Source organism: Lacerta agilis, chromosome Z (assembly GCF_009819535.1).
Source record: "Lacerta agilis isolate rLacAgi1 chromosome Z, rLacAgi1.pri, whole genome shotgun sequence".
NCBI lineage: Eukaryota > Metazoa > Chordata > Lepidosauria > Squamata > Lacertidae > Lacerta > Lacerta agilis.
The window spans coordinates 14,638,858-14,656,055 of record NC_046331.1 but is presented as its reverse complement, the minus strand read 5'-3'; the positions used below and the strand labels follow the sequence as shown (position 1 = coordinate 14,656,055).

At 45.5% G+C, this 17,198-nt stretch overlaps 2 protein-coding genes across 3 annotated transcripts; one reads left to right on the top strand and one right to left on the bottom strand.

Annotated features, from left to right (window-relative positions):
* Positions 1 to 522: 522 nt before the first annotated feature.
* On the top strand, positions 523 to 8,725 carry SPOUT1 (SPOUT domain containing methyltransferase 1). Of its 2 annotated transcripts, none has more exons than XM_033137999.1 (12): positions 523 to 600; positions 1,484 to 1,526; positions 2,185 to 2,301; positions 2,632 to 2,791; positions 3,054 to 3,143; positions 3,538 to 3,587; positions 5,354 to 5,484; positions 6,059 to 6,131; positions 6,435 to 6,533; positions 7,822 to 7,924; positions 8,017 to 8,164; positions 8,484 to 8,724. In XM_033137999.1, the coding sequence occupies exons 1-12, from the start codon at positions 565 to 567 to the stop codon at positions 8,556 to 8,558; spliced, it is 1,125 nt and encodes a 374-aa protein (XP_032993890.1). In that variant the 5' UTR covers positions 523 to 564; the 3' UTR covers positions 8,559 to 8,724. The 2 variants fall into 2 exon arrangements, with proteins under 2 accessions (XP_032993890.1, XP_032993891.1); XM_033138000.1 differs by lacking the exon at positions 523 to 600 and adding an exon at positions 888 to 909 and having other exon boundaries at positions 8,484 to 8,725.
* A 5,655-nt stretch (positions 8,726 to 14,380) lies between these two features.
* Positions 14,381 to 16,907, bottom strand: ENDOG (endonuclease G). The gene is made up of 3 exons (XM_033138064.1): positions 16,200 to 16,907; positions 15,217 to 15,326; positions 14,381 to 14,991 (listed from the first exon to the last, which is right to left on the bottom strand). Exons 1-3 carry the CDS (start codon positions 16,731 to 16,733, stop codon positions 14,679 to 14,681), a joined length of 957 nt encoding a protein of 318 aa, XP_032993955.1. The 5' UTR covers positions 16,734 to 16,907; the 3' UTR covers positions 14,381 to 14,678.
* Positions 16,908 to 17,198: the final 291 nt, after the last annotated feature.

Genomic DNA, 17,198 nt, shown 5'->3' with positions numbered 1-17,198 from the left:
ATCTGGGGAAATTCAACCCTTTCCAGCCTTATAAAAGTCCGTTTCCCCCTCTCCAATCTTTCACCAGGGATTGAGGGGCGAACGCGAAAGGGTTAAGAGATGATTTAACACACACACACACACACACACACACACACACACAAACAAACAAACAAACACACACAAAGACACACAAAAAAGCTTCAGCCCCAGAAAAAACCTCTCAGAACCAGGAAGTGACAAACACACACACATACATACACACACACACACAAACCCTCTCAGTACCAGAAAAAAACCTCTCAGAAAACACAAAAACCCTCTCAGTATCAGAAAAAACCTCTCAGAAAACACACACACACACAAAAACCCCTCTCAGTATCAGAAAAAAAACCTCTCAGAACCAGGAAGTGACAAATCTATACAGCGAGAAGCCCTCTCTAACTTGTTTCATAGCTCTGTGGCCCCTCCCTTTCTCGCCCAATCAGCGGTCGTGGCTCCGCCCCAAGTTGTAGGATGGTGATTGGGCGAGCGGGACATGGCCCCCGCCCCCAAGCTGTAGGATGGTGATTGGGCGAGTGGAACATGGCGGAGAAAAGCCAGGCGAAGCGCTTACGGGAGGTACACGTGGGATCCAGGGGGTGGAAGGAAGAGGCTGCTGTGCATTAGGTTCAGCTTGGGCATTTGCGCGTGGGAAGGCGAGAGGGCTCAGCCTTCCTGGAGGGTGGCAAATTGGGGCCACTCTTGGGGTGAATAAGGAGATGGCACTGATGCTTGAGGAGCGCGGGGGACCTCTTGTTCTTTTGGAGGAGGGAGCACCTCTTTTAAATAATGGTAATGGTGGTGGTGGTGGTGGAAGAAAATGAGACCCTTTGAGAGGGCGAGGCAAAGTGTAAAGTCACACCTTTCCCAACAACCTCATATTCCAAGGTAGGCAGGGTTGGGACATGGAGGTTTCACTCAGATGTCATATTTGGTTTAGCCACAGACTTTAATCTAATACTAGTTCCTCACCCGGACCCCTTCTCCTTCTTGGTGCCCTCCAGATGTTCCACAAACATCAGGCAGAGAGATGAGTCTAACCCAGGGGTTGCCAAGCACCTCTGGATGTTCATGGGTAGAGCTGCCCTTCTTTTACCCACAAGATGGGACCCATTGTGGGCTTCTCAGTGGGGCATCTGGTTAAGATGCTGATTATCTGGTGGTGATTATTATTTGATGTTCATGATTATAAGATGCTGGACTAAATGGGCCTTTGGCCTGATCCAACAGCCAGACTCTTTCTTAGGTTGTATCCCAGGGACCTTGCAGAGAAGGGTGGGCAATTAATAATGATAACAATGCATTATTATGTATACATAACTGTTTGCCAATCAATCCTGGAATCGAGTGTGTGTCTTGAACAGAAGTGGGTGATGTGAACTACTGTACCTGTGTGACCATCCTTAAGGCATCTATCCCGCTGAAGCAGCTAATGGGATCTGTGTACTTTCCTCATTCCTAGGGAGAAGACAGAAAAATGGACTGGCGCAAATGGAAGCAGGAAAGTAAGAATCCTCTTTGGGTTCCTGGGTCTTCTCCCCACCCCCACAGACTTTATTTATTTATTTATTTATTTATTTATTTATGGCAAGTCAGCACTGGGAATCTGTCCTGCCAAAGAACATAGGAAGAGCCATGCTGGATCAGGCCAAAGGCCATTCCATCCAGCTCAAAAGAAGAGGATGTTCTGATATGGTTTGGGCCATTTGCCGTTAGTGTAGAAAATGAGCTCATTCTCCCATTATACAATGTGTGTAGAGGCTTGCCCCTGTCATTGCCTGTTGTTAAGTGCCTAATAAACACATATGCTTATGGTGTCTTAAGTTTACCAGTTTTCAAACTGTACATTATTGGCTTTCCATGTCCCCACCCCCCACCCCCTTGTAACACAATGTTTTTGTCAAACTGTACACAAAGAAAAACAAGTTTGTGTTTCTGCTTTCCCCCCTGCCTTCCAAGTGGATGTCTCATTTTGGCTTAGCTTGGCACACCAGCAGTATTCCAAGCCTGAGAGTCCTGGGAGAAAAGCACTGTGCAGTCCTTGCTTGATTATTCCCAGTACACCTTAGTTCAGGGCCTTCTGCGTTGGAACTGTTTTAACCCCAATGCTAACTCTCAGGGATTTCACTTATTGTCCTTTCTGTGTTCTCACCTCTCTTCCAGAGAAGGAGGAGAAGAAGAAATGGAAGGAGCTGAAGCTGTTGAGGAAACTGGATAAGAAGATGATGCAGGAAGTGGCAGAGAAACAGAAAGAGGAGGCAAAGCCCATTGAAGATAAAGGTAACGGATAACCACGAATGGGAATGAAACTGGACTTGTGCTCCAGAACAGCCTTCACCAATCTGAAGCCACCTCCAGTTGTTTTGGATGACTACTAGCATCAGCCCCAGCCAGCATGGCTGATGGTATTCCAAAGCATCTAGAGGGAGCGCAGGATTGGTTCATGCTGCTACGGAGGAAGGAAGTAAACTGGGACGTTCTGCATGCAAAGCTGATGCTCTAACCACTGAGCTGGGTACGAAGGGTAAACAAACAAAAACCCTCCTCCTGAATTCTAGGAATGCTTCCTGTGCGCTGCTTCTCCTAAACAGCAACTTCCTTATTTCCTAGGACGCAACTACACAGTCAGCGTTGCCCTTCCGGGCTCCATTCTCAGCAATGCCCAGTCGGCAGAGTTGCGGACTTACCTTGCCGGGCAGATTGCCAGGGCCTGCGTCATCTTCTGCGTGGATGAGATTGTGGTGTTTGATGAGCAAGGGGAGGATTCAAAGTAAGGACTCTGGTTGCTCACGAGGCTTTCCCCCCAGCTAGCTGGCATCATTTCCATGCAGGGATTCCTTCCCAGCCCTACCTAGAGATGCCAGTGGGGAATGAAAGTTGGGACTTGTTACCACAAAGACAGCAGGTGCTCTCTTGTAATAAGACACACTGCAGCAGCGTCTGAGTGGCCCATAGAATGCCAACAGGGTTTAACTTTTTAAAATTTAATTCCAAAGATTGTACTGTTCCCCCCCCCACCTCAATCTTTTCAGGACGGTGGAAGGTGAATTTGAAGGGGTCAAGAAGAGAGGTCAGGCCTGCGTGCAGCTGGCCCGGATTCTGCAGTACCTGGAATGCCCCCAGTAAGTCATTCTGCAAAAACTTGGGAAAGCGCCTTTAATGGCTTTTACGCTACCGACGCCTCCTCAATATTTATTGTCAAGGACTGGAATTTGCTGGGGGTAGGGGTGGGAGAGAACTATAATGCCCCAGGGATTAGACAGGCTTGTATGTCTCTCAGCAGGTCCTTCATGGGATGAAGGGGAGATTGTGGCCCTTCGCCCCATTTATATCTATCTCACTAGTGCACTCCACTTCTGTTTGGGGGCCTTAGGTCTAGCTGGCTTGATTTTTCTGTTGGCTGCTGTGTTTTGTTTTATCGTCACTGGATAATTTGAGCATTATTGCAGCTGAATATTGGAAGCTGCTGCTTCTCATTTGCCCTTCTAAAAGCATTTCTTTTCCTCTATTGGACAGGTACCTTAGGAAGTCTTTTTTCCCCAAACACCAGGACCTCCAGTTTGCAGGTAAGGCCTAGAGCAATGGGAGGGCCACATTCCCCTCTGGGCAACATTCTGGGGGCCATATTCCAGGGGCAGACAGAGCTGGAGGCAAAGGCAGGCAGAACAACTAATGCAAATTTTACCCTCTGCATAGTAGGCTCATTTCTACACACACACACACACACACACACACACAATGTATGTATCGATACATCATCCAAAACCACTTTCCAAAACAGTTTCATAATATTTGAATCATGCTGTGGGGAAACCCGTGAAGCTCATGCTTCCTGCTGCCCTGTTGCTCTGCCTCCCCAGCAATCCACTGCCTCTTATAGGGGGCAGTGAACCACAAGAGCAGGTGCTGAAGAAAGATTCCTACCTGGGAACTTTCCTCAGTAATGTAGACGCCATGAGCTTCTTGTTTTAAGTGCAGACCCAGGCTGGTAGGTGGTTGAGGGAGACGCCTGTCAAAGCGCCTCTAGGCTTCTTGCTGGGAGCCCCTTTCCCCTGCCTTTCTCCTACTTTGGACTCTCTCTGCTGGCAGAGCTGCCTCCTCACACCTAAGGGTTGCCAGGGCCCTCGCGAGAGCAGGAAGCCCTCTCGGCTCCACCTCCTTAAAAAAACCCACCCCCCATGTTGCTGCCCAAGCCTGACTTTTGAAGTCACTGCTTTTGTTGTTTTGTTGTTCAGTCGTTCAGTCGTGTCCGACTCTTCGTGACCCCATGGACCAGAGCACGCCAGGCACGCCTATCCTTCACTGCCTCTCGCAGTTTGGCCAAACTCATGTTAGTAGCTTCGAGAACACTGTCCAACCACCTCATCCTCTGTCGTCCCCTTCTCCTTGTGCCCTCCATCTTTCCCAACATCAGGGTCTTTTCTAGGGGGTCTTCTCTTCTCATGAGGTGGCCAAAGTACTGGAGCCTCAACGTCAGGATCTGTCCTTCTAGTGAGCACTCAGGGCTGATTTCTTTGAGAATGGATAGGTTTGATCTTCTTGCTGTCCATGGGACTCTCAAGAGTCTCCTCCAGCACCATAATTCAAAAGCATCAATTCTTCGGCGATCAGCCTTCTTTATGGTCCAGCTAGTCCCATGGAAAAGTCACTGCTAGTCCCATGGAAAAGTCACTGCTAGTCCCATGGAAAAATAAACTGGGGTTATTTACTTCTGAGTTGTTGTTAATAATAATAATAATAATAAACCTTGCCCTGTTGTTTAATCCTCCTTCCTTACTTTCCCCCTTCTTTCTCTGTTTGTCTCACCTCTACATAGTGGCATCATTAGATACTGGTATATCTCAGTGTTTAGCCAGTGATATGTCACAATGTCAGAAACCAGACATCGCCCCCCCCCCAACTCATTCCTCCTAATGAAAAGGCAGCATCAGAGTTGACATTTTTCCAGCCAAACAGTCTCAGGTCAGGTCACAGTCAGATAAACGAATATTATACACTCAATAAGGTCCCTCAAAAAATTAAATAAGAGCACACAAACTTTACACTAAATTGACTGGTTCCCTGTAATAAATCAGTAGCTGAGTATATCAGCACCCACCCCCCGAAAGACTTAGTGGAATTGTTTGGTCTCCAGTGGATGCCAGAAGGTGAACAATGTGGGCTGAACCTCAGGAGTAATTAATTAGCCCTGTCTTGGGTTGTTGCTTTTTAGTGGGTAGGGACAGCGCACATGTGCACATGTACTCTGGCACATTGAAAAGCAGTGTTAGTTTGTTTTGCATGTGAGGGTGGGGATGACTCCATATTACTCACCTTCGACATGTTGTTTCAGGGCTCTTAAACCCCTTAGACAGCCCTCACCACGTGCGGATAGGTGAGGAATCGGAGTATCGGGAAGGAGTGGTTTTGTCACGGCCCACCAAGCCTGGCCGGGGATCCTTTGTGAACTGTGGAATGCAAAAGGTAAACCCTCACCTGTCCCGCTGGTGCACCTTAAAGGGGTCCTACTTTTACCCCTCCATGATCCTTAACTAATCTCCATCCTTGATGGAGCGAGTGAGGTCCGCAGAGGCAAGCAGAATGTCCCTGCTGATCAGGGGGAGACGGGGGACCTTTCCCAGCCCTAGGGCTGCATTCCATCAAGGATAACTGCCGGGAGGGGGGGGGCACTTGCCAGTGAGGGATGTGGCCAAAGACCAAAAAGGGACAGAGCAATAGATGTGAAACTGTAGCTACTCATATTTATTTATTTGTTGCATTTCTATCCCACCTTTTTCTCCAAGGAGATTATGGTTCCCATTTAATCCCACAACAGCCCTGTGAGGTGGGGCAGTGACCCACCCAAGGCCACCCAGTGCACTTAATGGCCCAGTGGGGCTTTGAGCCCTGGTCTACCTGGTCCTAGTCTGACACCCTAACCACTACACTTTGTTGTTACCTTAGCTGACCCCTGTAGCTTATATTGCAGCCTTGCCTGGCTGTGCATTCGGCAGGCCTGAGATCCGCCGCATCCCAAGCCAATGTTCTCTTCCTACAGGAGGTACAAATCGATAAGCAGCTGGAGGCAGGCCTTCGTGTCACAGTGCATCTCAACCCACAGCAAAACCCAGGTAACGTAATTGACCCCACACCTTGGCCCAAATGCTGAATGGGCTAGCCCCATCTCTTACCACTGCACTCAGGTTGTTCAAATTTGTCCCAGACAAGGATGTGGGGGAGCAGAATCTCATTTTCATAACATTCCCCTGGGCTTCACGATTTCAAGAGTCGTGAGAAGTTTAAGTCATAATTTGCAAGCACCCCTCTCCTTTTCCCGTGCAGCTATGGGAGGCAGACTGCCCATTTGCAGCCCAACAAAAACTTGGGTTCTTGTGGGTCAGTCAGCCCTGTTAACCGCCCACTTTCTTCCCTAGAGAGCAAAACACAGAAGGGGGTGGTCGTTTCATCGCACCAGCCCCGAACTGCTTCTGGGCTCTACTGGGGCTACAGCGTCCGCTTGGCATCCTGTCTGAGTAAGTGTACATGCCTACTTTTTAAAAAGACCCCATAACAAACTGTTACAATTAAGTATATAAAGCCTTTAACAACTGGCTTTATATACTTAAGATTGCCTTACCTCATTATGCCCACTGAGCAGCTTTGATTGGGGGAACAGGCACTATTACAGGTCCCACATTATACCTGCTCTGCAGCTGTAAAAAATGATATTTAAGTGTGGCATCACCTACCCTTTGGAACGCCCTATTGAAATCAGGCATGCAGCATCATTGCACTCTTTTCATTGCCTGCTAAAAGCATTTTTACTTAGACAAGTGTACCCAGATGCTTAGAAAGTTAGTGGGAGTTTTAATCTGTTTTATGTCCATTGATATTTTTATTTTCTGAAAGCCTGGAATTATTGCTCTTCTTATTGATGATTTTCTTTTATCATATTTTTTGTAAACTACATTGAGGTTTCTTATTATTATTTACAATTAAGTTACAGGTAGGTAGCCATGTTAGTCTGCCATAGTCGAAACAAAATAAAAAAAAATCCTTCCAGTAGCACCTTAGAGATCAACTAAGTTTGTTCTTGGTATGAGCTTTTGTGTGGATGCACACTTGTTCAGATACACTGAAACAGAAGTCACCAGACCCTTTTATATAGTGAGAGAGTGGGGAGGGGTATTACGCAGAAGAGTGGTGGGATTGGGTGATTGGCTGATAGGTGTGGTAAACCTGTTGACGACTGTTAACGACTGCAATTGGTCTTACAGGAAAAAGCAAGGGGTGAGATGGCTAAAAATAGCTTTATCATGTATAATGAGATAAGAATCCAATGTCTCTATTCAGACCAGGTCTCTCCATGGTTTTAAGTTTGGTAATAAGTTGCAATTCAGCAACTTCTCTTTCCAGTCTATTTCTGAAATTCCTTTTTAATAAGACAGCTACCGGTACTTTGAATTCTTATATGTCCTGGGAGATTGAAGTGTTCTCCTACTGGTTTCTCTGTCTTGTGATTCCTGATGTCAGATTTATATCCATTTATCCTTAAAGAGAAGTTGATAATTTTTTTAAATTTTATTTACAATTAAGTGGTGTATAAATTTTATGAAATAAACTACCGTAGATGACAGTTCCCAGCATTCGTAGGGGAAATGTATGATCTTAGGCTAAAATTGCTTAGAAGCCATTAAGTGATTTATAAATTTAAGTAGCATTAAGTGGTTTATAAATTTAATAAAAACAATTTGGAGAACCACAGGTTTTCCCCATCCATGGCTTAAGTGCATTGCCTAACATTTGTCTTCTGCTGGTCAGGTGCTGTGTTTGCTGAGTCCCCATATAAAGAAGGCTACGACCTCTCCATTGGAACCTCTGAGCGAGGGGCCTCCGTAGACCAGGCAACTCTGCCTCCTTTCAGGTACACCTTTACAATCCTACCAGGTTTTATGGGGACTAGAATCGTCTCTCTACATCCCGTAAACCTGCTTTACCATTTCTTCTGCCTCGCAGACATGCTTTGATAGTTTTCGGAGGCTTGCAAGGCCTGGAGGCAAGCGTGGACATGGACCTGAACCTGGAGGTCACAGATCCAAGCACCTTGTTTGACTTTTATTTGAACACCTGTCCGGGGCAGGGCAGCCGCACCATCAGGACCGAGGTGAGGTTTTCTTTTTTTTAAAAAAAAAAAAAAGGATGAGGCCAGTTCATGGAGACTAATTGTTACTAGCCATAGTGACTATGTTCTCCCTTCATTGTCAGAGGGAATATGCTGGAAATCACAAGGGGGGAAGAGTTGTTGCTGCTGCTGTGCTCAGGTCCTGCTTGCAGGCTTCTCATTGGAGCATCTGGCTGGACTCTGTGAGAAGAGGATGCTGATAGGTGCCCAATCCAACAGCCAGGCTCTTTCTTTGTTCCTTATGGTGGCCTCCTGCACCCATACAGTGGCCATAAATTTCTTTTTGGGGTTCCCTTTCTAGGAAGCAATTCTCATCTCTCTGTCGGCGCTGAGACCTCGGATTGAAGAAGCAGTGAAGAAAGGCAGCAGCCACTGAACAGAAGCAGAAACTCAAGCGTCCAACATGGGCAGACCATCACCAATCTTTACCTCTCCCAGCCAACTTAACACCGAAATGTGAAGCAGGACCATCTTCTCTCTCTGGTGGGAGGTCAGGAAACTAACCTCCCTGCTGCCACTGGATGATTGAGAGCAGAGCAGGTTGGAACAGGGGTCAGCAAATTTTTTCATCAAGGGGCCGGTCCACTGTCCCTCAGACCTTGTTGGGGGCTGGACTATATTATGGGGGGGAAATACAGTGGTACCTCTGGTTACAGAAGCTTCAGGTTACAGACTCCGCTAACCCAGAAATAGTACCTTAGGTTAATAACTTTGCTTCAGAATGAGAACAGAAATTGTGTGACGCTGTCAGCGGGAGGCCCCATTAACTAAAGTGATACTTCAGGTTAAGAACAGCTTCAGGTTAAGAATGGACCACCAGAACAAATTAAGTTCTTAACCTGAAGTACCACTGTATGAACAAATTCCTATGCCCCAGAGATGCATTTTAAATAAAAGCACACATTTGACTAATAATAATAATAATAATAAATTTATTATTTGTACTCCACCCATCTGGCTGGGTTTCCCCAGCCACTCTGGGCAGCTTCCAACAAAGATTAAAAATGTCACGCATTAAAAACTTCCCTAAACAGAGCTGCCTCATGTTTTTAGTCATGTAAAAACATGCTGATTCCCGGACCATCCGCGGCCAGATTTAGAAGGCGATTGGGCCGGATCCTGCCCCCAGGCCTTATTTTGCCTACCCATAGGTTGGAGAGCAGCCAGACACGGAAAGGGGGAAGGGCTTTGAGACTGGCCCGTCTAGCTCAGCTGCTACTTCTCAGAAGGAGGCATTGGGGAAACAGTGAAGACCTAAGAGTGGCGATTGACTGGGGGATGATGCCCTCCAGCCCGAATGCAATGTGTTGCACCCACATTCACGTTGAACACACATATGAAGGCAGCCCTGTTTAGGGAAGCTTTTAATGTTTAATATATTATTGCATTTTAATAATTATTATTAGGAGCAACAACTTTATACACAATATTAAGACTGCTAGGAATCTGATCTCTGGCCCTCCCTACAGTTTAAGAGAAACATATCAAGTGTATGACCTAATGTGATATTCCAGGAGTATCTTGGCAATGAAAGGGCCAAACTTTTTAAGGTGTAAACCAGTGGTTCCCAAAGTGGGCAATACTGCCCACTGGTGGGGGGCAGTGGGATTACTTAGCAGAGTGAAAAGGACTATCACATGTTAAAAAGCTGGTATCAGTGGAAGCAAAGGGATTTGTCAGGAAGTCGGTTCAGAGGATTTAGAAATAGTGTGTGTGAAGATTAAACAGAATATCTTGTGGTTTTTTCCCCTCTTTTCTTTTTTCTTTTCCTTTTCTTACTTTTATTTATTCTTAGTTTATGTATAATGTAATCCGTCTAGAGTTGCGAAAGCAAGACACAAACAACCAAAATATTATTGTATGTAATTTTATTCAATCTTTGTAAAGGTTTTGGCAAACTGTCGGATGAGATATCTGTTTTTATTTGTTACTTGTCAATTTGCTTTTTCTTTTGTGGCAAAGTCAAAACTATGCAATAAAAATTTCAATTAAAAAAAACTGGTATCAGTGGATCAAATTCATTAATTTTGTTGAATTAAATGGTTTTAATTCGGTTTTGTGCAGTTTTTTGGTGGGGGTAGTTTTTGCATTTTAAAAAATTATTTAAACCATTAAGCATTAATAGAAGTAAAATATATACATATAAATTATCACATACACCTGACTTGCCAGTAGTATATGTGAAAAGGATCTGGGGTCTTATTAGACCACAAGCTGAACATGAGTCAACAGTGTGATGCAGCAGCAAAAAAAGTGAAAGCTACTCTAGGCTGCATCAACAGAAATCTAGTGTCCAGATGAAGGGAAGCCATAGTACTGGCCTTGGTCAGACTACACCTGGAATAAATACTGTGTCCAGTTCTGGGCGTCACAATTTAAGAAGGATATTGACAAGCTGGAAAGTGTGCAGAGGAGGGCAACCAAGATGATCAAGGACCTGGAAATCAAGCCTTATGAGGAACAGTTGAAGGAGGCGGGTATGTTTAGAAAAGAGGAGACTGAGAAGAGACATGATAGCCATCTTCAAATATCTCAGGGGCTGTCACATGGAGGATGAAGCAAGCTTGTTTTCTCCTGCTCTGGAGGATAGGACTTGAACCAATGGATTCAAGTTACAATAAAGGAGATAAAAACTAACCATGAGCAATAACTTTCTGACAGTAAATGCTGTTTGACAGTACAATGGACACCCTTGGAAGGTGGTGGACTCTCCTTCATTGGAGGTTTTTAAGCAGAGGTTGGATGGCCATTGTCATGTTTGATCTAGTTGAGGTTCCTGCATTGGAGGGGATTGGACTAGATGACCCTTGGGGGTCTCTTCCAACTCTACAATTCTGTGATTTTATACATACAAAGTATCGCAGCAGCAGCTCTTTTCTTAAAAGCAAGCAGCCCTAATAGATAAGAAAGTTGCAAAGGGCTGCTGATTATGTAGATTCACCCTACCTGTAGTTAAAAACTGCCATGAAACCAGGAAGAATGAAATTACAAGATAATAAACTAGTAATCACAGAAAGCTAAGAAAGAAAGAAAGAAAGAAAGAAAGAAAGAAAGAAAGAAAGAAAGAAAGAAAGAAAGAAAGAAAGATGTAAAATATATTCCATAGTGGAATGTAAGGTTCATATTTCTAGCAAACATATTGAATATTCATTAATTTTGCCAAACCAATTCCTATTTAGTGGGAATATGCCAACTGTTATATTAGATTTGGTTATATAAATCACAAATGGCCCCCCAAGCAGAAGCAAAGTCGGAGGCGTCTGCATCACCCTTGGCGGCATGTATTTAATGAGTCAGTTTTCAGAAATGGCAGTGACTTCTTAAAACCATACATCCGTAGAATAAACAGTATGTGTCCTCCTACTAGATCACTAGATGAGTGGCAACCAACAGATACAGAATTATTTGTTGACAAATAAGGTCAGCCTTGGCAGCATCAAAAACGACTAAAGCTTAGCATCCAATGTGACCTGTGTGCCAACATTAATACTGATCTCCATTACAACCTGCTTCCAGAACTTGCGTACATAACTACACCCTCACTACAAATGCCGGTATGTTCCTCTTAAGGTATGAGGAATATACTGTTTTGTTGTGTTATTATCTTCCTTAGTGGGTCGTGCAAACTGTTTGCTTTTTATAGGCAAGGGGGCACCGGGGATGAGTTAATGGAAGCACACATTTATACTAAATTTCAACTCTCATAACTAGCTTTTCTCAAGCTTCAGGCGGGGGGGGGGGGAACCTATCTCACTAATCAATAAAATTGCTAGTTGGCAGTTTAACACAGCCACCTCCTAATATTCAAGAACCTGCAGCTTCCCTCTGCACAACCCATGCAGTGGGGAGAAGAATAGGTGTGGATCACTGCCATTCCCCCAATAATAGGTGTTGAACAGGGGTTCAGGCAGCTCTTAAGTCTTGGCTAGTTGTTACAGGCAGACAGAAAATCAATGTTCTCTCCTGCTAAATACTGGGTTATATCCAACTAAGATCATCCAGCATAGACCCACTGAAATTAATGGATCTAAGTTAGCCATGCGCATTGTTTTAAATGGGTCTACTCAGAGTAGGACTAGCATTGGATACAAGCCCTTACTGATATTTTTTTCTATTAACTATTTCCTATGATGGTGATGATGATAATCATACTACTTCAGTGTATTAGTCACTTATCACATGAGCCTCCAAGTGAACTTGCATAATTTTTAATAGTGTCAAATATAAATATAAATATAAAACAGCAGCAAAAAATGTACAATCAACAGACAACAAAATAATCCGAATCCTGCAAATTTCTAGGAGAGAGAAGTTTTCACCTGACGCAAAAATGTTAATGATGGTCACAGGCAGACCTCACTGGGGAGGAACATTCCACAGCTGAGAAGCCACAACCAATAAGGCCCTGCGCCCTTGCTGACTTCCTCTTGGGGAATGGGGGAGCTTCTGGTAAGAAAGTAAGCAGGATGGAAAACTGCAGAAGTGGCTTTTAGCTCAAGTGGTTTTTAGGAACACTTGTTATTGGCCTCCCATCTTTCTCAAAATACAATGGATGGCATCTCCAGGGGTGAAGTCATACTATTGGAGACCAGAGATGTGAAGGCCCGGGAAAAACCCCGGAAAAATTCGGGGGAGGAGAACGTGTTTTTTTCCATTTTTTTCCTGAAGCCTTTTTTGTTTTTGTTTTCCAAAAAAATTGAAAAAATAGATTATGGAATGTTTTATTTTAACATGATGAATAAAACATTTTAAGATAAGGGGTTCAAATATTTTATAAATCATTTCTTAAAAAATATATATGGTATATCAGATTATTCTAATTTCTGTGAGGACAAGCAAGTCCTAGGTTACAAACTGAACTCTCCAATGCAAGAACAAGATACATTTCTTCCTTTAGGAGGTGCTGTTGTCACCAGACAAGAAAAAGGTTTCAGTTTTGTTTTTGCATGCATGTGGTATGCATTGGTTCTGTTCCTCTTCACTAGGCCTCAAAGCACTGGAAGAAAATATGGAGCAACAAAAAGGGCCTGAAAGTATATACTTAATTACAGCTCAGAAAATGATTCTGATTAAATTTCATGCCCATTCATTGAAACTTAGTCCCACTTCCTTCTTCAGTTCTTTTTATGAGAATGTTGTTTTTTTTTAATACTGTGGAGAGGAAATATGAATAATTATTACTTCTGGATCTTTAAAAATTGTTTTGTGGAGTTTTTTGTTGTTGTTGTTCCACAGTTCAGGAGATTGTTGCCCCATTTGTTACAAATACAAATAAATATTATTTTTAAAGTAAATTCTGTTTGTAATACCAGGTAATTGTTTGGATACACTATATTTTTAATATGCTAGTTGTGATAATTTTATGCCCATTAAAATTGTCCATAGTTATATTTTATGTTTCTAAAGTAACAGAATGACTTTCAACCTGGAAAAGAAAAAAGAAGTGCTAATGTAGCGTTTTTTCAATTTTCCCAAAAAATTCAATTTCCCCCCCAAAACCAGAAAAAAATGGTTTTTTTCCGAGCTTCAAAATTTCTGGAAATTTTACATCTCTATTGGAGACTCACAGTGCCAGCTTTGGCTGCAGAGACCAGTAACTCATAATTGCTGCCTCCCACATTGTTTGTGTTGCTTAAGCAGCACCGAAGTGACCTCCTTGGAGGGCAAGTCTGGGTTGTGTGTATGGAGGCCCAGATGGCAAGACCCCCGTCTTGGCCTTGCTAGTGTGGTCCAAAGGAGAACAAAGCAATATGTTTGGTACCAGCCAATGCTGTAGCAATGGTGGGGGCGGTGTGCTCCTGGTGCCACGTCTCCAGGGGTGACAAGGCATGCGGTTTGCCGCCACCAGCGCTTTAGTGCCGGGATCCTCTGCTCACAGCTGCAGCCACATGTAGAGGATTCTCCATTTGCAGCTGCAGCCGTGAGCCGAGGATCCTGGCACCATCCACACGGCACTAGAGCGGCCCCGCCGGCAACCTGCTATGTACAGCGCATGTGCAGCATCGCTACGTAGCGCGCATGCGTAATACATAAGGACACTGCGCGTGCGTGCTATGTAGCGACGCCCTGCCCCCAGGTGCATATCACGTTTGCCACTCCGGGTGCCAGAGCAGCTTCCTACGCCACTGGTACCAGCTTGGCTGCAGGAGTTGCCAGAAGGAGGCACACTCTGGATTTGTGTAGGGGTTTACTCCTTAGCATTTTCTTCTCTTGAAGACATCCCGCAAGGCAGCAGAGATTCCTTCTCTTAGATGGGCTCCATTCCCAGGTTGACAAGCCCCATCTGCCCCTAGTTTCCCTTTACAGCACATGCAGAGGAAAGGAGTCCAAGTTGGTGGACATCACTGCCTCTTGTCCTTAGAGAGAAACAGGTACTGTTATTTGAGAGCACTGAGAAAGAGAGAGTTGCTTGTTGGAGCTAGGATAGCTACTAACTACTCAGGCAGATCCTACCACCTGGCAAGTGTCTGTTTGCAAGGTCTCAGGAATAATTTTCTTAGGTGGTGCTTCCAGCTGCAATTGCTTTCAAGTTGCTTCCAGCAGAGATTGCTTTTAACTTGCTAGTCCTCTTGAGGATGTTGGGGACGAAGAGGAGGCCGGAGGCCCGCTCGATGCTCTCAATGGGGACCAGGAAATTCTCCAGAGGGATCTTATCATTGACGGGGCTGTTTGGCATGACGTAGGAGCGCAACTCAATCTCCCCGCTTGACTTCTCCAGGATGAGCACCTTGAAGAAGTGTGTGGGGACGGCCACATGGCTTTTCCCAATCACCTGGTATTTCACGTACATCTTCCCATCTGCCTCCATCCTGTATGGGGAAATCAGGGGGGGGGGGAGAGGGATTAGAAGCCATGATGTGGGGGAATTCCAGCAACCCTTTTTACAAAAAAGTGAAATAATATTGTTATTTTTATTTAACAAAATTGATATTTTATTATTTTGTAAAATAATAACTGTGATTGCGGGGTGGGGGTTATTGGCAGAGTAAACCAGAGGGGAAAGTCTGTAAGTTGTTTTGGTTTTTCTTGATTACCTCGGTAGAAAAAGTGGTCCCGTACAGACATAAACGTTCTTGTTGTATTTAGTTAAGCTCCTACAGTATTTCTCCAGGTTATTCCAGGCATTCTGATTCAGGTGAGGATTCTAGAAGCAAAATAAATGTTGTGTTCAGTTCAGTAGCTGAAGTGAGGATGATAATGAAGCAGTTAAAAGGCTAGGTGTGTTCCAAATGTTGCAGAACCACAAGGTGGTAAGAGAGTGTGGGGGGGAGCTGTAGCTCATTAGTTAGAGCACCTGCCTGGCATGCAGAAGTTCCCAGGTTCAATCCTGGGAAAGGCTGGGAGTGTCCCTTGCTTGAAGCCCCAAAGAAGCTGCTGCCAGTAAGAGTAGACAGCACTGAACTACGTGGACCTCACTGACCTGACTCCATAGCAGCCTATATGTGTGTGGTGCAATGTTTAACCCTATGCTCACCTTTTAAAAGCCTCTGTGGGGAGCCTAATCCCAGAGGTGACCCAGAAGTGACTTTAGTTCACATTGCTTTTAAAAAATTAGGTCTAGTAGACCTAATCTGAGTCACACAACTCAAAAACTGTAAGGCATTGGTTAGAAATGTTTATTCACTCCTGTGACTTCGACATGTGAGACATTCCAGTTCTGCAATTTTAATCAAAATCTGAGATGTAGTAAAAATAAAAAACACAACTGGTGATTGTCATGTAACAATCCCATTGAAGAAACTAACAATGGCTACTCAGACATAGTTGCTGCTTGCAAAGAGGCCCCCATAATAATTAAAGCTTCAGGGGGCACCGGTGTGGGTCTGCCTTTGGTATAATGGACAGGCATTCTCTTTATTTCCTCCATATCAAATTAAGAAGTGCCTCTGAGGCTATGCAGAGTGTTTTGCCACAGCTGGGGGGTTCGGGTGGCAAATTAATAGAGGGACTTGAGCGGCCGGGGAACGTAGCTCGCTCACTGCCTTCAGACAAGCCAATCCAATACACTCTCCCTTACCTGGGGGGCGACATTGCTCAAGTAGAACGTGTCCTCCATGGCCTTCTGGCTCCAGCGGTGGTTGGCGGCCGCCGCCAAGTGTCCCCGGTCAAAGCCGCTGCCGCGGTAATCCGCGCTGGTGGCGCGGTGGTACTCGTGAATCGAGTCGTCGGAACGGAAGTCGCAGGCAGCGCGGTCCGAGGAGCCGCTCAGAGTGGTCGGGTTTAGCTGCTCCACCACCCAGAGGGCGCTACGAGCCCGCGGGTCGTAGCACAGCACGTAGGACTCCCGGGTCCGCAGCAGGGACAGCCCCGGCAAGCCGTACTTGGCCAGATCCCCCGAGTCGCCAACGCCGCCTCGGGCAGCCAAATCCGAAGTCGTGGTGGCGGCTGCAACCACCGGCACGACCGGCAGCCTTGAGAGGAGCCCCTCCGCCTCCGCTCCCAGCTGGCTCGGCTGCCTCCCTCTGTTGGACAAGCCGGCGCCCAAGCCCAAACCGAGAGCCAGGGAGGCCGCCGGCACCAGCCACCGGCTACTGCTGCAGAATCGCCTCATTTCATCCGCTCCGGTTGGCGGAAGCAACCCAGAGGTAACTTTCAAGCGACTGCTATAGAAACGAGGACTCCCGGGTCTGGGGGTGGGAGAGTGTGAATGGGGATGGAACGTCCGATCAGCGGAACGCCGAAAAGGAGAAAAAAAGTGTGAATGGAACGAAACGTTCGATCCACAGAAGGTCAGAACGTTCGAGTAGGAGCAAAAAGGGATACACTGTAGTACCGCCTTCGTGGGTCGTGCCGGCTTCTTAAAGGGGCAATGTTTTTCTTTCGAACACGTGGCTAAGACGGGCTATACTGCGTTGGTCTTGCGACTGGTGGTGGAGGTCACTGGAGTGGACCCGCTACTGGGTCGCGCAGGCCGTGATCTAAAGGTGGCTTGGTACATCAGCTCTGCCACAAAACAAGTACTGTTGTTGTTTAGTCGTGTCCGGCTCTTCATGACCCCATGGACCAGAGCACGCCA